Source organism: Branchiostoma belcheri, unplaced genomic scaffold (genome assembly GCF_001625305.1).
Source record: "Branchiostoma belcheri isolate BF01 breed outbred unplaced genomic scaffold, Haploidv18h27 scaffold6, whole genome shotgun sequence".
NCBI classification, from domain to species: Eukaryota; Metazoa; Chordata; class Leptocardii; order Amphioxiformes; family Branchiostomatidae; genus Branchiostoma; species Branchiostoma belcheri.
The window spans coordinates 855,746-878,298 of NW_017804242.1; the positions used below are offsets into that span (position 1 = coordinate 855,746).

The 22,553-nt window shown below is 38.5% G+C and overlaps 1 protein-coding gene across 1 annotated transcript in view; it reads left to right on the forward strand.

Annotated features, from left to right (window-relative positions):
• LOC109482211 (centlein-like) overlaps nucleotides 1-22,553 on the forward strand; it is a 59,758-nt gene that overhangs the window by 475 nt on the left and 36,730 nt on the right. The window contains exons 2-8 of the mRNA XM_019784903.1: nucleotides 4,646-4,710; nucleotides 5,192-5,280; nucleotides 7,908-7,992; nucleotides 10,172-10,253; nucleotides 12,821-12,924; nucleotides 13,799-13,855; nucleotides 20,391-20,488. Coding sequence (XP_019640462.1) covers nucleotides 4,646-4,710; nucleotides 5,192-5,280; nucleotides 7,908-7,992; nucleotides 10,172-10,253; nucleotides 12,821-12,924; nucleotides 13,799-13,855; nucleotides 20,391-20,488 — 580 coding nt within the window. The remainder of the gene's footprint in view (nucleotides 1-4,645; nucleotides 4,711-5,191; nucleotides 5,281-7,907; nucleotides 7,993-10,171; nucleotides 10,254-12,820; nucleotides 12,925-13,798; nucleotides 13,856-20,390; nucleotides 20,489-22,553) is intronic.

A 22,553-nucleotide genomic window follows, 5' to 3' on the forward strand; every position in this document is an offset into this window, starting at 1 on the left:
ATTTCAATAGCTTATACCCCGCCTACAAAGTGTGAAACTAGATGCAGTGTGATATTTGATTTAGATTTAGTTGTTCTTGCTTTACATGATTACATCTATTTAATACTTCACCAGACATGGTTTCAATGTGCTGACTTTCTGAGTGTTGTGAAATTATGATTCAATTTGGCATAATTTGACTCTCTTGTTCAAGTTGTTGATTGTAATTTCCATATATATTTCTTCACTGAAAGCTTTAGCATAAGTACAAAATCATGGCTAACATCTTGAATGCTTCAAATTTTGTAACCTTTGGCATTCAGGATGTTGCCTGTTTCGTACACATGTAAACCAAAAGCTTTCAGAAATACTGCTTCATTCATTGCTGTGAGATGGGGTTTTGTGCGCGTGAAAAATTTGCGCGTGAAGAATCTGCGCGTGAAGATATGCAAATTAGCTGACTCCCAAGGGATTTGAAAACTTTTTGCTGTTTTAAGCTTAAAAGTTGGAAAAAAGACAAGAAAATAAAAATCTAACCTCATTTTGCTTGCATTCTAGACTACATACCCTTGTTTTGTCCATTTTTTTGTGATTTCAGGTTATTTTGAAAGGTTAAGTTTTCACGCGCAAGAAAGGTTGAAATTTGCGCGTGAAAGAATTTGTTTAAGAAAGCATGAAATCAAACTTCTAGAATGGAGAAAAGCTTCAGATTGTTACATTTTACCATCCTAAACCTCATACTAGTAACTTTTCCATGTATTTCTTACAAATTCAAGTGATTTTCAAAAGGACAGGTTTTATGGAAATTATGCAAATTAGCTTATTCCCAAGGGACCAACATTTTCAAACAAAAATTTTGGCTAACAGAGGGAAAATTATACCAGAGGACAACATTTTCCTGCCTGAGAATTTGGTACTGCATATTTTCTAACATATTTCTAAGACTTTTATTTTTCACGCGCAAATTTTTCACGCGCAAGTTTTTCACGCGCAAATTCTTCACGCGCAGAAAACCCGTTCCCGACAGGGCCATCCTGTAGTACAAATTTTCCCACTATTGAAAGGACCAAATGCACTAAAAATGCCTGTCAATAGTGCAAAATTTTCTGTTATTGACAGGATGGTCCTGTCAATAGACACTTTGTTTTTTGTTTCCATTGTGGTTCTTGTTGTGGCATACGTAAGTTATTTGATGATGTTTATGTTTATGTTTATCTCTGTGAATGATTTACCACCCGTCCAGTCACTATCCTTCCTGCAGTGACAATATTTACAACAATAAAAACAAGTTACTACACCAGGAATGTTTGCAGTTTTTATAGTAATCAAGGGTAATGATGGGAATGTTGACCATTTTGACAATCATTATCATGCATCAATATCAGGGGTGCCAAAGAATTCATCAGAATTTTGCGGAATTCATAATATGATCCTTACTAGGAAACATACAAAGTTTACAGAATACATACCATCATTACTAGAAACATACGAAGTTTACGGAATACATACGATCCTACTAGAAACATAGGAATTTTACAGAATACATACGATCCATTAAGCGGAATACATACGATCCTTACTAATTTGGTGACTTGCACCACGATCACGTGACATCGGCAGCAAATTCAAGATGGCGGATGTCAGTACTTTGCTCAAAGCTTTACCCAATGATACTTCACTGACCAATTAGATGCCTCCTTAGTTAATCTGAATGCATTAGGCATTACTGACATCTCCTGCTGCCATACACAAGAGTTTGCAGACTTTTCCACCTTGATCACACTGACAGAAGCAGCTGTTCCTCCCACTTTGGTGTGCTTTTGTCAGCATAATGCTTCTGTTACAAAGTTCTTGTTATACTGTGTTTGTTGTCACCACTGTCACTACCACTACTTGCTCCTTTACACGTGCACACACACACACACACACACACATGTACGTCCACACACACATGTACACATGCACACACTCACGTACACACACACACAAACACACACACATGTACGTGTACACACACACACATGTACGCACACACACACACATTCTTCTTGGTCCATCCAAGAGGTATTCTCATTCCATTTATGACAAAGAGAGCTTGTCCATTGCTGCATGTACATGGTAAATGACATACTTGAGATACTGTACAAAGTAGAATTTTTTTGTCCTTGAAACCACATATAGAAATGTTCTTTCATTCACTACTGACTTAGTTTGAAAGCCAACAGTCTAATGACATAGATGTAGAAGAATGACAGCTGTGTTTTATATGAGATTCCCTCTTGGTACAATGACTTTTCACTAGAATGTCTTTCAGCACCAAGGACAGAGGATGGTCCATGATTACTTGTTTGCTTCTTTTGTTATACTGTCCAGTTGTGTGTGTGTATATGGGAATACTATGTGTTTGGGACAGTAGGAGCCATAGTTAAGGTGCCATTAATGTTTTCTATGGCTCTCTCTTTTAAATAAAATTGACAGGGAGGAGTGACTTTTTTTTTACACCAGCCACACCCCTACAAGACTTGATCTGCAAACTAAATGGTTTAACCAAAGAAAACTCCAATCTAAACAGTAGGTTTTTCAAATTGAAGAGTCCTATTTTGAAAATATTTTGCATTGACGTGACATGAGGCCAGAGGCTTTTAGACATAGTTTGTACAATTAGGTACCAACACTCCATTGCAATCCAACAGACTGTCACAAGGTAGGCTGCTTTCTTTGGTGTAGACAAAGTTAGTTGAAACCTTATCATCATCATAATCATCTTTCCAGGGTGTTACGACTCCTACATCCCTCCCTTCCCTGACTCCAGTCTTTTTTAGCTTCGCAGTTCTTGGTACAATGATTTCTCACTAGAATGTTTTTCAGCACCAAGGACAGAGGATGGTCTGTGATTGGTTGCTTGCTTCTTTTGCTGCACTGTCCACTTGTGTGTATGTGTATATATGGAAATATGTGTTTGCTGCAGTAGGTGCCATTAATGTTTTCTAGGGCATTTTCTTTTAAATAAAATCTACAGGGAGGGGTGACCTTCTTTTTCCACCAGCCACACCCCTACAAGAGATCTGCAAACTATATGATGTTCAACCAAAAAATCCTCAAATCTTACACACAGTTACAGTATTTGGAAAATATTTTGGGCTTATGTGACAATTTTGAGTCTTGAAGAAGTAGTTTTTTTAAGAAATAACTATCGATAATCCATTCCAATGCAACAGGTTGACACAAAGTATGCTTCTCTCTTTGTGCGTAGACAAAGTTAGTTGACACCTTAGACCCTAAAATCACTTGACACGTACATAATAGACTGCACACACACACACAGACACTTTATATAATGAAAAAGCCTGAAACGGAACGGTGAGTTTGTGAGGTGGGAACAGTGGCTCTGTTGGCATCAGCAGATTTCTTATCCAGCCCAGAAAATTGGCTGCTTCCTCCCCAGCGAGCCGCGGCCCGGTCGGGCGCGGAACCTGCTGCAGTCAGCGCTCCCCAGCACAAGCACATTGACTAAACCCCATTTTTCTGGAAGAATACAAGATGCAATCAACCGGGCTATCTCTGATTTTATCCCATCAGGCCCAGCTTTGGTTGATAGAACTTTGACGTGCGTCTCCCCAATGCATGTCCTCCGTGCACAACAAAGTACATGCTGGAGGTTAAAAGACAAATGCCCTTGAAAATTATGAGGTCACCACTGGTGCATTGCCGTGGATGTGTCAGGCATGATAACATATGAAGGGGTACAAAAGATAGGAAGTCTCCCATTCAAACGCGCTGCTGACCCATGAAAGGGTGTTTTGGAAAGAAGATGTGCCCTTTGCTTGGCCTGCTGGTCAGCCGACTGGCCACCGGTTCCCATCGGGGCAGAAAATCTTATTCATCTTAATTAGCTTGGACTGCAGAGTATGGTGTGTGTTGGGGGCTATTTTTGTCATTTTACTCAGCAATTCGAGCCTCTGTACTCCATCGTATATTCATCTTAGGAATACCAAACAGGCCTAAGCTTCTTATAAAATTTGATTCCTACAAAGTACAACATTTACTCATCAAATTGTAGTTCATGTTTGTATATTTTACTAACATGACAAATTTTCTTCAGATCCGAAAAAAAATGAACCAGTCCTATAGGGAAGAAAAGTGTATGTTACTGAGTGTGTGCTGAGTGGAGAGATTTGAATGAGACTCGCAGTGATTTTTTTTCTGTTTCATTCAAAATCTGGGGGCTGTTCAATCAAGTTCAATTTGTCACCGTCAGCTTATCGATTCTAAAATGTGCAAATTAGATGTGGCCTCTTTGAAATTTTTTTCCTACTAATCCAAGAAACCAATCTACTGTGACTTTGCTCCCATCAGTTGTCAATAATGATGAGTAGAGTAGAGTAGAGTAGCATCTACGGCCAGGTAGGACGTCAGTCCAGTTGAGGCTGCTCCTGTTGACTTCCCTTCTAGTTGATCATCATTGCAAGTTTCTGTGGGTGGTCCAGTATCTTGTAATGATATGATATGATATGATAGACATGTTTGACTGCACTCAGAAGTATGTTGACAGTTCAATAGTATTTGTTCATAATTATACAGCAAAAGGACACTGCCATAAAATGGCTGCATTGTACATTTATGCTACATACTTTTGTTTAATTCTTTTGTCCCTACGTTATTCCAGATGCAGAGATTGCTCGCCTGAAGGCAGAAAACGAGGCTCTGGCTGATGAACTGTCTCAGTGTCAGGTACATGACCTTAAGTAACCTGCTCACAAATAGAATTCTTGGGACTGTGTGTTCATGGATCACTTTTACTTCCTTTTCTTTGAGCATATTATCATTTACTTGTTAGGCCCAGTACAGGGCTCTAGCCAGCACCTGTTTTTCTGTCAATTGCAGGAACTTTGTGGCATGTGACAGAATTTTTATTCAACCAATCCGTCAACCTTGGTTGGACAAACTTGACAAAAATCTTGAGTAAAAATATACAAACATTAAATAGGACCACCACCAACCACTCTCAACCCCATGATTTGCCTCTAAAAATGTGGGAAATTGCGTTTTAATAGACTTAGAAATCCAAAGCTAGTCCACGGACCCCCCTAGATAGTGACCACTCTCCCCCCAGGTCCAATCATGAACCTGGGCTGACAGAAAAAAAATTTGAGCGGGGGAAGCCCTGGCCCAGTGTACAGTTGATTACGAAGCTTGTTCTACTCCTATACAGGCGGACAAAGAGTTTGTTTGGTCACTATGGAAACGGCTACAGGTGGCATCACCTGACATCACCCAGGCCATCAGCCAAGTCATACAGAGGTACAGGAAAATATAACCTTCTCAGTTTTTCTTTTCTATCACTGTTTGTTTGTTAGTTTGTTTGTCTAGATTCTGAAGTTCTATTATTAAAATACATCATGTAGTCTTCCTGGAGTCCTTTTCTTGTAGTATAATCATAAATTATTATACAACACAATTGACACGAGTCTTCCTCAATAAGAACCTTAATTGAAGTAACAGTTCCACTAACTGAGGCTACACAATTGCTTAGCAAACTTAACAATGAGATAGAAATTTATTTTTCATCTATTTTTCATTGTGTATCCAAACAATATCTTATTCGTTGGTATTACAGTGCTGATGAAGGTAACATTGTACTTTTGTAAGCTCTACCTTACCAGCTTACACTTACAGTATTACTGCTAAGGTCCTTCCCAGATAAAAGTCCACATTGTCACGTTGACCCTGTGCTAATGGACCATGGCTTGGGACAAAGAAATGTTTCTAGTACTCATTAAGTCCATAGTGCTGTCCCACATGGACACAGATAAAGTCCCTTTGAACAAAAGATTATCTTTCAGATTTCATAAGGTCAATTCTGAAGTTTGAAATTAACTTAGATTTCATTGTTTTGCTTTGTCTGAAGAGTAGTTTATGGAACTTGTGTTTTTGAAGTGTTATTTGAGACACTAAGGCTGGTTGAAAATTTGTCCATGATTCTTCCCGAGGCCTTGTCCTTCTAGGTACCCTTGACACGCGGCACTTTTTCCATCTGTCACCTCTGCCACTCCTGTCATAACCTCTGCTGCCAGCGCGCGATCCTAAGCTGTTAATGGACACCACAGTGTCCCTCTGTGGGTGCCAGATTTGAACTTCTATAATTCTCGACTTTAGGAGCTGTTAGTTCAGATTATTCCCCCGAAGTTGAGCGACCTCTGTGTGACATCCTCCCCCAGTAATCCTGACGTCGGCTCCCCAGAGTTCCCGGAGTGACCGCTCGCGTCGAAATCGCCCCGCCGTGATTTCCTGAGGGGTTCGGGCCTTGTCTGAGGCTCCAGCGTTAAGGTGACATCCTCTTTGCCTCGCCTTAATTATTAACGCGCCGGGGCGGGTCATCAGCCGAAGAAAGGACCAAAGTTTCTGGACGTTTCGGCGGGAGCTCGATGTAATTGCGAAGCTCGGACACTTGGGGGCAGCCGGGTCCGTAGCCGTGCTGATTACTACAGTTTCGGTGGACACCGGTGGCATTGTGCTGTCCAGCAGAAATCCATGCCAGGTGATGGATTTCAGAGGGGCGCGATGATGTGTGGTGAGGAGTATTACATGTCGGCAGTGTCGGGGGAGAGGTAGCCATTGTTCACCTGCATTGATCCAGGGGCAAGTCAGATTGCACGGGCAATGGGATTGCACACTGGCACACTTTTCAATAAGACTGCTGCTGGCAGGGTGATTAGAGTTTCAGGTCTGCCACTGTCCCTGTAGGTCAGCAAGTTTGGAACTTTGCAAGGACACTTGTCTTGACTGGCAGTGAACTTTAAAGAAAGGAAGAAAGTGTAGTTCAATGAACTCAATAAACAGTCAAATTACACTTAATATATATATATTAAGTTATAGTCAAGTCATATCAAAACCCCATGAATCATGCTTTTTCTTGTAATCACACTTTATGGCCAGTGACAGTTGTCACAAATCATTCTGTCTTTATTGTCTATAACAAACCCTTATATTATATATTACCTTTCTCCTCCATCTACATGTACATACACTATGCTATGATGAAACCATATTGTGTTTTGTTAGCTTGTAACCTTCTCCCTGCTACCTAATCCCTTAACTAAGTAGCTACCTTAGCAGGCAGAGAATTTAAATGTTACTCAATATGAAGTTAAGCGGTGCCTACTCTAGACATAGGTGGACTGTATTGAGCATCAAAATTCGCCTGCTTGTGCTAGACAGTAAGTTGGACCTACATATTTCTCAAAGTATTCCAGCAGTCAAGGTTTAGCAGCGATGCCGTCCATTTTTTTAGTTTTCCCATTTGTCCCTGGACTTCCCCGATCTGTTCCGGGCTCACCAGGAAGAGATGATTTACGAGAGGCACAAATTGAAGTTTTGATAGTCGGAAGCAATCGAATCTTGTTGTCCCTGCCTTTTACCCTGGCAGTGTCAGGGGCTGATTATGAAGCATTGTTTAAATCAGTCGCTGTACTGGCAGGGCTGCACCAGCCTGTGGTCTGGATATTAGCTTTGTTATGACACCTTGTTTCATAGTACTAGTAACTTGTCTGTGTAGTCCAATGGTTATAGTGACCCTCAGCCTGCCTCTAGACCAAGAAGTCTTGAGTTCAAATTCTGGATATGTCACTCATCTGACATACATGATTGTACATTCTACTGGAAAGGGTTGCAGTCCTTAGGACATTAAGCTGTGGTGCACAGTTAATTGCACTTGTTGAGAAGAGTAAGGGAATTTGCAGGTACAATAAACCTGTAAATACTGTAATAGTGTCTGTCTTCTCTGTCACAACCAGTGGAAGATCTAGGGTACATTCATCAATATCATTTTTAATCAATCAATCAATCCATTTTTACTTTCACTGAATATGGCTGATGTACAAAGGACCTTTCTGCCTACCCTTCTGATTCTGTCTTTATTGTTTCTCCAGAGAGAAGGAGAAGGCAGAAATAAAGGACAGGAAAGTCCTGGACATTTTGCAGACCAAGGACAACAAGATACACGAACTTGAAGAAGTAAGTCTGCGTGTAACCAAGCACTTTGACAGATAAGCTTTTGACTATGTACAGTAAAAACCCAAGGATAAGTGCCTGATGCATTTGTTGTCATTGATTTTTTGTTCCTTTCCATCAAATCAAAAAGCTTCTCTCCAGGTTTCACTAAACTCTTTCATCATCCAACAGTACTCAGAACCAAATGATATGGAAGATTTCGTTTTAGTTTTTATCCATTCTTTACTCCCCTACCAAAGAACCACTTGCCACACAAAGGAGACTGCTTCAAAGCGCGCGCAGGGCAATGCCATTTAGGTCCCGATAGCAGGCATCCTGTGATCAAAGGTCTCCAAAGCTGACATGACCTTGGCCATGTAGTTTAATGATGTACGATCGTATGACCCTGCTAAGAACGGTACAAAAGGTGGAGGTAAATCTCACAAAAGAGCCGCCCCCAGAGGCTACCTGACTGCTAATGGTCTTGCTCCATGTCAAATGTCCCGCTCTCCGCTCAATAAATGTCTCTAAGCTGCTTTTGTACGTATGTATGTGTGCTTCCCTGTGCAAAATCAATGGCAGGGCGATTGGAAATCTTCCTCCTCTTCCCTCTTCCTTTCCGAGGTTAATGGAGTCTTGATGACACTGATACACAATAATCACTGTGACTTTTGATCTGTCTCCCCCCATGTGCAGACAATAGCAACACAACAAAGGGAGCTGAACAGCATAGTTCAAAGGTAGGAAGCCCAGCCCAGCGCTTGTTGCCAATTGTTAGATATCCTGTCATGATAATAAAATCAGGGTTGACCCCACCTGACCGGCCCTTGTCTCGCAGTATGTAAAAGCCAATAAAATGTGTGTATTATGGTGACCAATTGCTTTCCAATGAGGAACTAATTAGAGAAGCTCGTTTGTAATTGACCTTAATTTTCCTCTCTAGGGGTTGTCACATCTGTAATGTGCGCTTTGTTGTGCAGTTAATTGCTAAGCTGGGCTGTGATCGACGGCAAAGCTGACACAGGTTTGATGAATAGAACTGGCACCGGTGCCCCCAGGGCACATAATCAGCTGCTTCAAAGTTTTGTGGCCTCCGTAAATGATCAAAGTTGGGCCATTTTAGTTGACATTTTATTTGTTTGACTGGACAAGCAGCCAATGACTGACTTCTCCCTTCCCCCAGTGGAATTCTTTTGAAGAAAGGCTATGACAGAACAAAAACTTTTAATGGTCAACATACTTTTTGTCTCTCTACAAGTTCAAAAGGTATTGTATGATGCCACCAGCATCTTGCTATTAAAGTTGAAACATTATAAGTTGAAACATCATTGTATAACCAAGAAGGGGCAGCCATGGAATAAGCATGTATCCCTTGCACTTTCCCCTACTGTATACACATACACCTACCTACCTGTTTGGCACCATTTGTAGGCCCTCTACTGTGCAGAACAGGCATGACAGGTGCAACCTCTGTTACAGTACAGTACAGTACAGTATGTACATGTAGCTGCTAGCTGTGCTTGGTGTCCACTTCAATACGTCAGTCAGTACTTGATCCTATGTAGGATCACTATCTATATTCGTGCATATTGTATCAAAATGAAGAATTTTGACAAAAATGAAAATAATAAACAGAATTTTTCAGATAAGAAACATATTTTGATAAGGATATCTTGAGCAATTTGAACATCGTTCAACCTGTTATATACCAATCTCATCTAAAAATTACATGTCAAAACAAGGGGGATAGAATATAAGATATAAAATTGTCAATTTATTTTGGTTGTAGAAAATTATCTCTGGATGAAGAAAAAGGCAAGTTGCAAGCGGATTTGAAGGAGGTGAAAGACAGAAATAATTTTCTGGAAAGCATGGTAAGTATATCAAATTATTAATGAACTATGTTACTCTTCCTTTAATCCAAAGAATCGTATTTGTTTAGGCCCTTCTAATTGTTACCTTTACAAAGGTGTGTCTGTGACTGTGTGAGTTTTCTACGTGTGAGTCTACTTTGGCCAGTTTTTATTCATTTTAAACATGGTTGTATGGGGCATGGTTGTGATGTTGCAATTTCCCTCTTTGAAAATTGTTAAATTAAACATACAATGATTGCTTTTATTTGCTTTATAAAAGAAATGACTGGGAAATCTGTCTTCCACATTGTCCTCATGTTACTGAATGGCCCTTGATTTGTTGTATTCAGCTGAAGACGAAGGAGAGAAAGGAGAAAGAAAATGAGGAGCACAGCAAAACCCTGGTGGACAGTCTTCAGCAGGAGAAGGAAGGTAGGAAGGGTTGAAATTGAGTTATACTTTGCAAAGCTGAATGATATTTGTTTCTTAATGTCCTGTTGTGTCTTCTGTTGTGGCATTTTTGGCTGGATCACTGCAAAAGTGCAGGATCAATTTTTGTCATTTTGAATCAACGATTTACAGAATAATTGGTGAAAGACAACATACAACAATTATATAGTGGTGCTGGTTAGTAGAATATTCCTCAATCATTGACACTTTTTGTACCAAATGAAAGGTAGAGACACATACCTCCAAATTTTCGATGTCCACTGATCACGGAGTCTAGGTCACTTTCAAAAAGCCTCAGCCACTGATTGAGGAATATTCTCGACTACTAACTGATAATTCTACATGACTGATGAACCTCTTCAAAACGATAGTGATGCTGAAAATTACTTAACCTTTAGTACAATGGAGTGGCCTGTTGGTTGTAGGGTTAGGCAGCAGTGAGAATATTAATCTGATTATCCTTTATCCAAATCCAAAGATTACACAAACTCACAGTGATTTTGATTCTTGTTTCCAAACAGCAAATTGTCTTGACTACATTTTTTTTCATTTAAGTGCATATTGCTCAAGTCTTTAAAAGCCTTTTGTTTCTCTAATATGTCCGTGATTCCTCAGAAGTCACCATTTCTATCTATGCTAAAAGGAAAACACACTAAAGATGTGGTCAAGACAAGATAAATACCAGAGAAATGAACACACCTCTCCTTAGGGACAGATTAAGAACAAATTAGGTGGAAAATTTTCTTGTCTGTCAGAGTGGTTTTAATGTTTTCATCAGTGAGAGCAGATGTGCACAATGTCATGATGATGTCTTTGATTTAAATGAGTATTGACTAATATCTGTATCTATATAGCCGGTATTTTAACCACCCTTAGGTGTAACGCACCAGCTTTGCAGACACTAGTCAGCACAGCAGCAACTGTTTATATTACACTGAATGACTTGTCACACCTACATGTACGTATATTGTGTACAGCTACAATGTAGCTGCAAGTAGCATTGTTGACAACTCAGCCTAGTAATGATGCCCCTACTGTTGTTGGTAGCAAAAATCCTTTGTCTTCCACTGTTTCAGAAGAAGGAATCAAATAATATTAAAAAGTTAGAATGTAATTTATATTCAGCATTTAGAATAAAGTAGACATGTTATAATATTTGTTCTTCAATGTTCGTTCATCTTTTTCATGTAACTTTAACAATTATATATCCTTAGGAATTTGCAATAAAGTTATTATTAAATTTTCCTTCATTCTCTGTACCACAAATACTAGATACTACTACAATGTATGTGTTCCTGTGATCTTTTTCATGTAACTTACAATTAACCTTAAGAATTTGCAACAGAATAATAAAAAACTAAAATTTTATTCATTCTCTGTACCACAAATACTGGATATCACTACAACATAAATGCTCCACTTTCTACCTTAAGTCCTGTCTCCCATGAAATCCTGGTGACCTATTGGCACTGATTCGGCCTCACCTGAAATATTCAATTGGAAAAGCGATCTCCCCTGGATGGAGCCAGCTTGTCTGGACCCATAAATTGTGCCTCTCTTCTTCTGGACACTGATGAGAACTGACTTAATGTAAAACGACAAATTTTCTCTCTGCTCCTGGTAGAGATGACACATCGATATCGTACCCATAGCCACTTTCTCTGGGTTTTTTCCTCGTAATGTTGTTCTTACGGTCTGGAGCAGGTTGTGTGCTGGAATAGTCTGACTGTACCTCAGATGTTATCCTATAGCCTTGTATGTTGTGCTGTCTCTATCATGGTACTACGTGGGGTAGAAGTGTTTGGGCTGTCTCTATCAGCTATTTGTCAGTTGTAAATCTTTGTATGAATCCAAAGAGAAATTTGAGACAAAAAGTGTGTTCTTCATACACAGTCAGGGATCCAAGAAGTACTTTATTTCTGTTGTCTACAATTAAGTGATTCATACTACAGTTGTACTGGCCAGTAGTCCTTCAGTATTATAAATTGCAAGTTATTGACATTTTGTCTTGCAGTATCACAAATTTGTCTGCATTTGTTGGTATTTGGAGCACTGACAATGCTAAGCTTTCAGTTGACATATTGCACAAATTTATCCGTTTTGTAATATGTTTAAACAATTTTTTTATACCATTATTTCGGCATGCCATTTTAGGTCCCCTTTCCTGCTAGGCAGTGGTGACTGAGTGACCATTGATTAAAAGAAATTGGATTTGTGTGGCCCTTTATTTTGTGATTGAAATAAGATGAATATTGCATATAAAAATTACATATGATTTAAAATGTAAGGAAAACACACGAAACATTACAATATTTGTTATCTATCTGTGAAATTCGTTGAACGATCTGTCATACGTGTATGTTTAGTCACTCAGTGGCCACAGCCTCTAGTGGAAAGTGGATGTCACACACTCTGTAAGGGAGAAAATGCTAGTGATTAAAATAAAGCCTTACAGGACATAGTTTTGTAACACAACTGTTTGGAATTCTTTAATTCCACAATGCCAACATTTAATTTCTGTAATTACTATTATTATTTTTTTGTCGCAGATCTGAACAGGAGAATCACAGACCTGATTGTTGAGTTAGAAACAGACAAGGAAGAGAAGACGGAACTGTTGGGATCAAAAACATCTCTGGCAACAAAGATAAAGGTACAGAATTAATGTAGACTACATTTTGTAATATGTTGACACATGATATGTAATGTGCATGGAGTGCAAAACCATGATGTCCTTTCTTAAAAGAAAGGGGCAACGTTATTTTTTTAGCAGTACATTGTACTTCTTTTTGGTGTAATTGTTATGATTTTTTAAAGGGTATTAAAGGAAAATATAACAAGGCCATCAGAGATGGAAAGACCTCATTCCTTTCAGAAACATGCCAAAAACAATACTTGGGGTGAAGTAGCAATACAACAAGAGTAATGTGAATTTCCCCCTATGCCATTGTAACAGGACAATTTTAGTGGATAGTAGACTCTCTTCCTGAGAAGTCTATCAAGAAAAAAACGTCCATGGCATGTAAAGTTAAAAGATAACATGCTCATTCTCAAGAAAGTCCATTCAAACAGATCACCTGTAAGTAGTATGCATTAGCTGGTATTACCGATTCTACCTGTAAATTTTCCACCAGCTCATTTGCATTAGTTTGCATACACACCACCACACTGCACAAGCTAACATGGGGTGGACTCATTTTGTTCAAATCTGTATCAGAATCCCTGCTTTTAGATTTACTGAGTTTCACCGGAGCTTAGCTTTCATTTGGCATTTTCATCCAATTTCTTCCTGTTCTGTGCCAAAACGTGATCATGGAACATCCTTTTCGTAAGAAAAATATTCAACGAAAATGTTAACTGCAATTATGCATGTACTCACAAAATTGTCTTTTGAGGGACACTGACTGTTGTTGCAAACATATATGCATGAATATGATACAATGTCATGTATTTACTAAATCGTCTTGGACAGAATCTTTCTTTCAAGCCTATAAAATATTATTTGCTCCCTCTCCTCCTTGATGCAGGTATTGGAAGACGAGGTGAGAGGTTTAAACACCCGAGCAGATAGGCTCACACGAGAGGTGAGGTTCTCGTTCTGTTTCAGTGTGCCAAATAAAAATTCTGTCATCTCATCTAATAATATCTCTTAGTCTTCATTGTTCAGCCGTTGGAGCACCACAGATGATCTGACAACCATGGCCCTTCTCGGTTTTCTGATACTACAAACAAATAGTGAACTCTGTATTTATCATTGTTTGGGTATTGTTCAGTCTCTCAAAATTTGTTATGATTCCAAAATTTAGACATTTACAATGATGTATCAAATACTTTTAAGGACTACTTATTGCACAATCGACTTCTTTTATATGTAAAATAAAATAAATGCTTCAAGGATTGATTTATTTTCAATAGGATTTCTTAGCAAGGTGCCTATATTTTAACATCCAAAACATCAACAGTTATAAATCCTATTTCTTCCAGCTGGCAGCTGTTTCGTTTTTGGTTTGATCTGTTGTGCATGTAGTACTGTATTATTTCACTTTAGAAGAAGAAACAAATTCAATGGAATTTCCCATCAGAATTCTATGAAAATGTAACCAAAATTTGAATAATATGCAATTCATGTCCTCCATATTTCAAGATAGTTTTTGCCTCATGATTTAACAGGTGAAGCTCCTCTTTTGTCAGACCTACTAAAGTGGACCTGGGTGTTTAGAGTGATCACTTCTGCACAATCAGAATTTTGAAAGTTACATTTCTGTGATGTTTCTAATTTGGTGCATGGTAATTCTGATATGAAAGCAGGCTCTCTGGTACACTCTACAATTTAGCACATAAAGATATATTGAGTTAAATGAGGTATACCTTATTTAAATGTGTTTTTGAAATGGACAGCCATATATAGACAGTATTGAGTTTCTTCATGACCGGATTGTCATACATACAAAAATACAGTAGACAGAGAGGAATCTGTGAAGTGTTTTTTACGGACAGACTGAAGTGACTACTACAAGCCTGTGGAGTTGTCCTGTCCAGCTTGACCTGTGGCCATGTGTAATTACACGATGGTGTGACCAGCACCGCGGCCAGACACTGTCCTGCTGAGCGGGGGCAATCAGGGGGAAATTTGTGCTGATGGGAAACAGCAGCTCGCAGCATCAAATTCAGCAGAACATGTAGACTTCAGTCAAACCTGTACTAGTGCCCAGGTCTACATAAGGACCACCTGGCCATTTATATCATGACATTGTACAGTCAAACATGTGCAAATGACCACCTCTGAATAAGGATCATGGCCATTGTTATACTGTACAACATGTACAGTCAAACCTATACAAGTGATAACCTCGATCTGCATAAGGACCACCTGGCCACTGATAGTGATACACAGTCAAACCTACAATGTAACATTACCAAAAATGTTTTTCCTATTTTCTTAATTCGTGAATGGACAAATTTCTTGCACTGAAAAATTTCAAGAATGAATATGAATGAAGATAAAAAAAAAAGAAATTATTTGTCATGAACATTCTTTACTAAATGCCTCATACCAAAAACCATTTTGCAATTTTTCGTAAGTGCAGAAATCATTTCTAAAGAAGATTATATTTTCCAGAATTTTAATCTTCTGAGTATGTTTAGTACTTCTTGCCTAATACAATGTATAATGTGTATGTCATACACTGTACATGTACTTTCTAAACAGATACCAGAACATGTATTACCTATGCAGTGCCATTGACACTCTGACTCTAGCAGCAGTTCAACTTTCTCCCTCTATAATTCCTGATGAAAAGTTTTCAACCGTTGTACCAATAACCTACTGACTTCTCTGACATATTACAAAGCAAGGACGTATGGATTTCTGTTCTGCCAGCAAGGTTCTAATTTCAGTGATTCGTCATCTGGCCATTTTGCTCAATCAAAGTTTGACTTTTCTGTCCAGTCAAAACCTTCCCTTTAACAGCTTTGACAGTTCTTTGTTGTATCAAAAGAAAAGGGCATAAATAAATATATTTCTAGATCCAAATGCCATTTAGAGATGACGTAGTTCATGTTGTAATTTGTAAATTTTGTATCGACAATATTTTTTGTTTATTGTTAGACAAAATTTTAGTGGTCAGTGGCCATTGGACCACCTTTAATTTTGAGCCCTGCATGTACAGACTCAGACAGGATCAAAAGGGAAAACTGTTTCTGAGCATCGAGGCATAAACCTGGTCTTCAAGCTTAAGTTTGTCTTTGTTAAATTATTGTTTTTCCAGTAAAGTATTTGAAAAAAATTTGAGAATCAAGTTTTAGAAATGAAATTAATGTTGCAGGGAGGAAAACTTGGAATTAGATCATAATTATGACTATTCACCTCATAAAAATGAGTGCATCAAGGCATAAATCCAGTCTTCAAGCTTTGTTTTCATTAAATAAAATATGTTTTCCAGTTAAAGCATTTCCAAAAATCTGAGAAGCAAGTTAGAAATGAAATTGGTGTGGCCTGAGGGACATGTATATATACACAGATCCAGACAGGATCAAGGGAAAACTGTTCCTGAGCAGCTGGTCATGTGAGCTGTACTTAACAGTAAAAGAAGCAGGGTTGATGAATGGGTCAATTTGGGCCTTTGTCCACTCATAATTATACTCTCACATTTTCCCTGTAGTATTCACAGATTTTTTGTCTGAGCACATGCTGCTCTGGATGTCTGTCATTCCTGGCTAACTCAGGTTTAGTCCATATCCGGAAAGAAAGGTTGTTAGGATGAGTATTGGTGGGATAATTTTCTTCTCACTGTTTATTTGATGGTATGACTTTGCCAGTATGACCTTTAGAACAAAGCCTTTGCCTCGTCAATGGAGGTTAGACATCCAGGTAAAAATGAGCCAAGCAACTGGATAAAAAATGAAGAGCCAGCCATTTCAGACAGCAGCCACAGTGACTATCTTTCATCAGTGAATGAGAGAAACAAGTATAACCTGTATATAAATGAGTATCTGGATTGGGATGTAAATGAGCTGCTGACAAGAAATTCAAAATTCAAAGCCTTTTCCTACTTACCCTTGCAATAATTATTGGTCCATTCAGTTAGGGCTGTGTACTTACATGTAAATACATTTTGTATTAGTACTATTACCTAAAAAATTATTTAGGTACAGGTCTGGGCATAAACATCTAGTGTACCTATACCTTAACAAAACAACGTCATGAAAAAATATTTTTTTTACAGTGAATATAGGAAAATTGCAATGGTTCCCTCAGTCAGAACACCCTGCATATCCCCACACTGAAGCACGCTGTTGCGCGTCGGCAACGAAACTGGGCCAGCTAACCCAGGTGAACTTGCCCAAAAGCAAAGGCCAAATGCCAATTGGAGAGGTGGTCCTAAAGCAAACTCTGGGAACAAAGTTAAATAGACAGGGAGGCCAGGGTCATGCCCATTCAGAATTAGCAGCCAAGGGTAAGCGCTCAGGAGGGAATTACACGCCAGCTTGACTCTGTCTCCACAGCAGGACACTTTGTAAACATACAGTAGGGATCAAGTACGAAACAGAAAACAGAAAAAAATTGAATGTCTAAATCAGAATTATACATACATGTAGGACAAATTTTACAACAGTTTACTATATAGCTATGTCCTGAAATAAGGCTGCAGTGTTTAGCAAGAGCTTTCTGTATCATACTGCAAGACTATTTTAGTGTGGATACTGTTTTGATGAAAATTTTGGTTTATTTTAAAGGTGGATTTGATAAACAGTAATTTCTGCAAGGCATTTGTTTAGTTTGATCAAATTGAAGGTTTATGACTGTCACATTTTCTTTCCTTTTCCAATTTCCAGTCAATGATATGGTAATATACCAACCAATTTTCACAGTATGATTTCAGAAATTATACTGTGAAAATTGTTTTCTTCTCTGACTATACAACAAAAATCACATCCAAATTCACAGACTTGTACATGACTGTACAAAAATGTAAGTACATAAATTGACTATTTTTACCTTTTATTACTGTCTGGTAATGTTTAAGCCTATTAGTAGATGCTGGTTTTATATAGGCTTAAAAATAGCTGACATCCCAAATCTTCCTTTTGTAAAATTAATGTTGAATTACAGTTACATTTTATATCACAGACTGGCATGTTACAATGTAAAACCTTATAATTTTAGAAAACAGCTCATTTAATAGCAATTTGTAATACATGATGATCCATGTAGGATTTGTTTGGCCTTTTTGTTCATTGGTGATGAAATTTGACACATATTTTCTGTAAATTTCTTGTCATTTTATTTTCATTGCTCTTGAGCTAAAACCTGGAACAATACATGTATGTCATTTACATATTAACTAATAATTGTTAATGTGTCTGAATTAAAAATTGTATACAGAATGTAACATGGACATGGACCCTTATTTTTACTGTCCAGGTGAATGATTATCATAACATTCTTTTTGTATCATACCTTAAACTTTAAGTTAAGTTTAAACAATCCTTCCTATTTGCAAATTTCTGAAATTTGTCACTTACATTTGTATTTTGTGTAATAAGTGTAAAAATGTGTGAATTGAATCTAAAGTTTGTGTATTGTATGTTTTAAGGTGAATCAAAAATTTCTAGATTTTATGCAGCCCACAATTTTTATTCTTCATAACCTGTTCAGGACTGGTTAAAGCAAAGCTGCACAACACTGAAATGTGGAACTGTAGGCACCCTGTACACCTTACAGTATCTAAACTATCAAAATTTGTTTCCTACTTACTATTTTGTTTGAGTTATTTACAGGATTGTCTGATGTCTAAAGGATAGAGCAAACGGATCTGTGCTGATCCTGTAATAGTTGCCTTTAACAAAACATAAGCCAAGCCTAATCCCCCCAGACCAGCACACAAGCATATTTTTCAATCCCTTTCATTTTGCGTCCAAAAACTGCCAGGGAAGTGGTCCCTTTTGTTTGGGTTTGATTGCAGACACGATGTCAGCAATTACACGTAACGCGTCCATCTGTGCGCTGCGTTAAAGGCCCCCGCGTGCCGCGCTCTGGTGTGTGTGTGTGCCCGGCGAGGGTACCACCGTTACCTTACAGGCGCTCCGGTGTCAATTGTTCCGGGGACCCGTGAAATCCAGCAGATGTGTCGCCCCACAATGGGGCACGAGCTTATAATGGACACGACAATACTGCCCCGAACAATGGAACAAAAGGCAGGGGCGGTGTGCGCTCTCCCCACACGCAGGTCCCGGGAGGGGGGCACGTTTAATATGCTGTCACACCGGGACCTCGGCAGGCCTACAAAAGGAAGATTAATGTCAACATTAGTTACATGCCAAACAACTTTTATCGATTGCCATTTCAATAATTAACATAAGCCGCTCTCCCAGACGTAATGTGACTGTTCCCCTGCACCTGTTCTTTTGGGACAGACATCGGGATGAAGTTGTCACTGTTCCTTTAGAAACAAGCGTGCATCTCATCACAAATTCATTGTAAATCAATGATTATTATTGCTTAAACATGTGTGTTTACTGTTTGTTTTGTTTGCAGTAAAAAAAGTCAATTCTTATACTAAGTAAGGGCTTTTAAAGATGACAAGTTAGTATGACACTATGTTATACCCGTATATGAGCAGGGTGACAGGTCCATTTTCTGATGAACATGTTTCTCATCAAAATTTCACTCAATTCAAGAAATGTTACTTTTTACAACATTCCAAGTTCAAGGCAGTTCAGGTGTAAAACTGTTTGTGCATATGTGGTGATCAGAATTATCTATTTCGTTGGCATATCTTATGATAAGTCATAGAAATCAGTCTAGCGGCCATTTGCAGTATGGAAGCCTATACTTGATTTGGGGGTCCTTTATACTGGCCATCTGTGCTCACATATACATCAAGTCTAACTTGTTTCTTGCATTTTCATGAAGATGATTTGACTATGAACAGGTTGGTTAAAAAGTTGTTTTAACCAGTTTCTTCAGCAGTTTCCTGAATTTCTTTTATTGGTGCATACACTAAAATTATCCAGATTCCAGTACAGTAGTACTTCTAGTACTAGAAGTTTAGTGTCTTTTCTGTGACTTTCTATATTCTATTTATATACATTGTATGTATGCCACTTTAACCACTGGTATGCTGAAGTAGCCCTTTTGGCTACCAATTCTCTATTTTTTTACAGGGTTAAGCAGCATTGAAGGTTCAGACTGTCATTTTAAATTGCATGTAGTCCTTAGAAAAAAAAAGGTGGTCCTTAGATCTTTCAGAAACATAGTTATGAGATCATTAAATAACAGGTTATAGAAAATCTGTGAATGGAAAAAGTGTACTAACAATAATTCCCCTTAATGATACAAAGAAGGTTTTGTTTTCTGGAAGACAATAATGGATATTAAATGACAGCATTTCTGTTTTTTTTTTCAAGTATTAGAAATAAAGTCCATGTCAAGGGATTATTTTCAACTTCCTTTCATGGCTTAATAAGGCACTTGCTGTTTTGAAGTAGGAAGTTTCCATTGTGCATCCCTGTCCAAAATTGAAACAACAGAAGATACGATAAGAAAAAGCAAAGCTAAATGGAGTGACAAAAAGAAATACCAGGACTGGTGCTGATGTTTGTTCTGTTGATTTGCAGTGTGCAGACCTGAGGGAGAGACTGACTTCCTCTGACCAACAGCTGGAACAGACAGGCAGAGAACTCGACAACAAAAGTGGAGACCTGGAGAGAACAAGGTCTGGCTTTTCCTATCATCAAAGACTTGGAATACTTCTCCTACTACTGCAGAAAATAGTATTTCAAACTTTTCCACTGGATATAAGAATTTAATTGTCAGACATTTCAAATGTCATTCTGACAGTCTTCATATTATAAGTGAAGAGTGTCAGAATGACACTTGAAATTCCTGACAATTAAATTCTTATATCCACTGGAAAAGTTTGAAACAATTGATTTAACCCTCTGCCCTAGATGACTAATCTTAACAAACCTACTACTATACCTAATATGTTTTTATTGTAGACACTTTTTATTTTCTTCTGTAGCATTATGAATAATGGGTGCTGCATCCTTACAGTCAGAATCCTTACTTACTTTTCAAACAGCCAGAGACCTTTTTTTTCAATCAGTCAGAATCCTTACTTTCAGTCAGAAACCTTATACTTTTGAACAGAAATCTTACTTTTAAACAGTCAGAAACCTTACTTTTAAACAGTCCATTTTCTTGTTTTGTGAAAGTCTGAAATGTCCAGAAGTTCTACTTCTGCCTGAAGGACACACACACACAGGCGGGTCTGAAAAAAAAGAACTCATCACGAAGGTAGAAAGAAACTGCTATGGCCATTTGTAATTGACAGCCAGATATGAAAGTAAGTAAATGTCTCCAGTTGTGAAACGTTATCTCTCAGAAGAGTTTCCTACGCAGAAGTTGCCGCCGTCAGAACGAAGAAGCCGTCTGCCTATCATGCTCGGACCCGTAGATGTCTGGACTATTAAAGTTATCGAACACACTTCATGTTCCCTGCCCTGCTACTCAAAACTGTGACCTCTTGAACCAAGTGTCTGAATGATGTGCTCATTTCTGTAGGATTATGGCTGTGACTGAATGGTGTCAGTGGTCTTTATTAAGACCCGGTGGTATGAAAGATAGTTTCCTCGATATTGGTAGCATTATTATTTGCGAGGAAATTTCCATAAATAAATTCCCGGCGTATGAGCAATAACCAAAGTTTCTGACACTCCGCGCCAATGAAGACAAGTGGGTATGAGAAAAATATGTAAAATAAACGACTGCCCGCGCAATATAGTGATCACGCCGTGTTGACCGATCTGTCATGGTGGGAGCAATAAAAAGAGTTTAACAGACAGTTTGCTCATTCCGGAGACGGTTTCATCATTCGGGGGTCCGTTATGTCAGCTTATTAACTGTTGGGAGGAAATCGCTACGTGTGTGCAAGCACCCCCCGAGCGTCCGGCTCCGCTTTATTGAAGTTCAAGGCGTAATTGATTTTTTCCCGGCACCTTTGCGGGGATGGCCCGGTATTGACAGTTGTACCTGAGCAGTCCGCACTAAATTAAACATTCTGTCATGTTGAATTTGTTGCTAGCAACGTCTTCCCCCTTTCCTCTGTCCGCCACTTTATCCCAATTGATCTCTCTCAATTATCCGAGTCCGGAACTAAATTCTGCCGGGCTTTACCGCGGAGATGTGTTACTTGGAGTGACAAGTGCCTGCCCGGCTCGCAACTCGTATCACTTCCGATCAATACAAGTGAGGCAACATAAAATTTCATCGCCCAGGTGACAGGCAAGATGTCTGATTTATGCTGCTAATATCCCTCTGTCTTCTCTAAATGAGAAACGGTTTGGAACGAGGATATTTGGTAGTCTGTAGTCAGTAATCTTTAAGTCGTGGAGTGGAAGAGACCAGTCATACACAATTTTATACATGCCTTGTGTCTCAACTTAATAGTCAACTTGTCTTGTTTCCATGTAAATTGCAAATCTACTTTTAGCAGTGTTTCATATTAACATATTATTTCATATTAACTTTTATACCTAATCACATGAATATGACTGTAACAATGCCTTATTTACACATTTTATCATAGACCACTCTAACTTAGTTCACTTCTTGCAGTAATATTATAAGAAAGAAGGGAAATGTTTAATTTGAATTTCAAGCCTCATAATTATCCGATGTAGTCAATTGTCACAGTAGGAGAGTGAAGTCAGACCGAACTGTAGTGTGAGATGGCAATCAGTTAATGGGAACATAACAACCAATTTGTTTTTTATTGT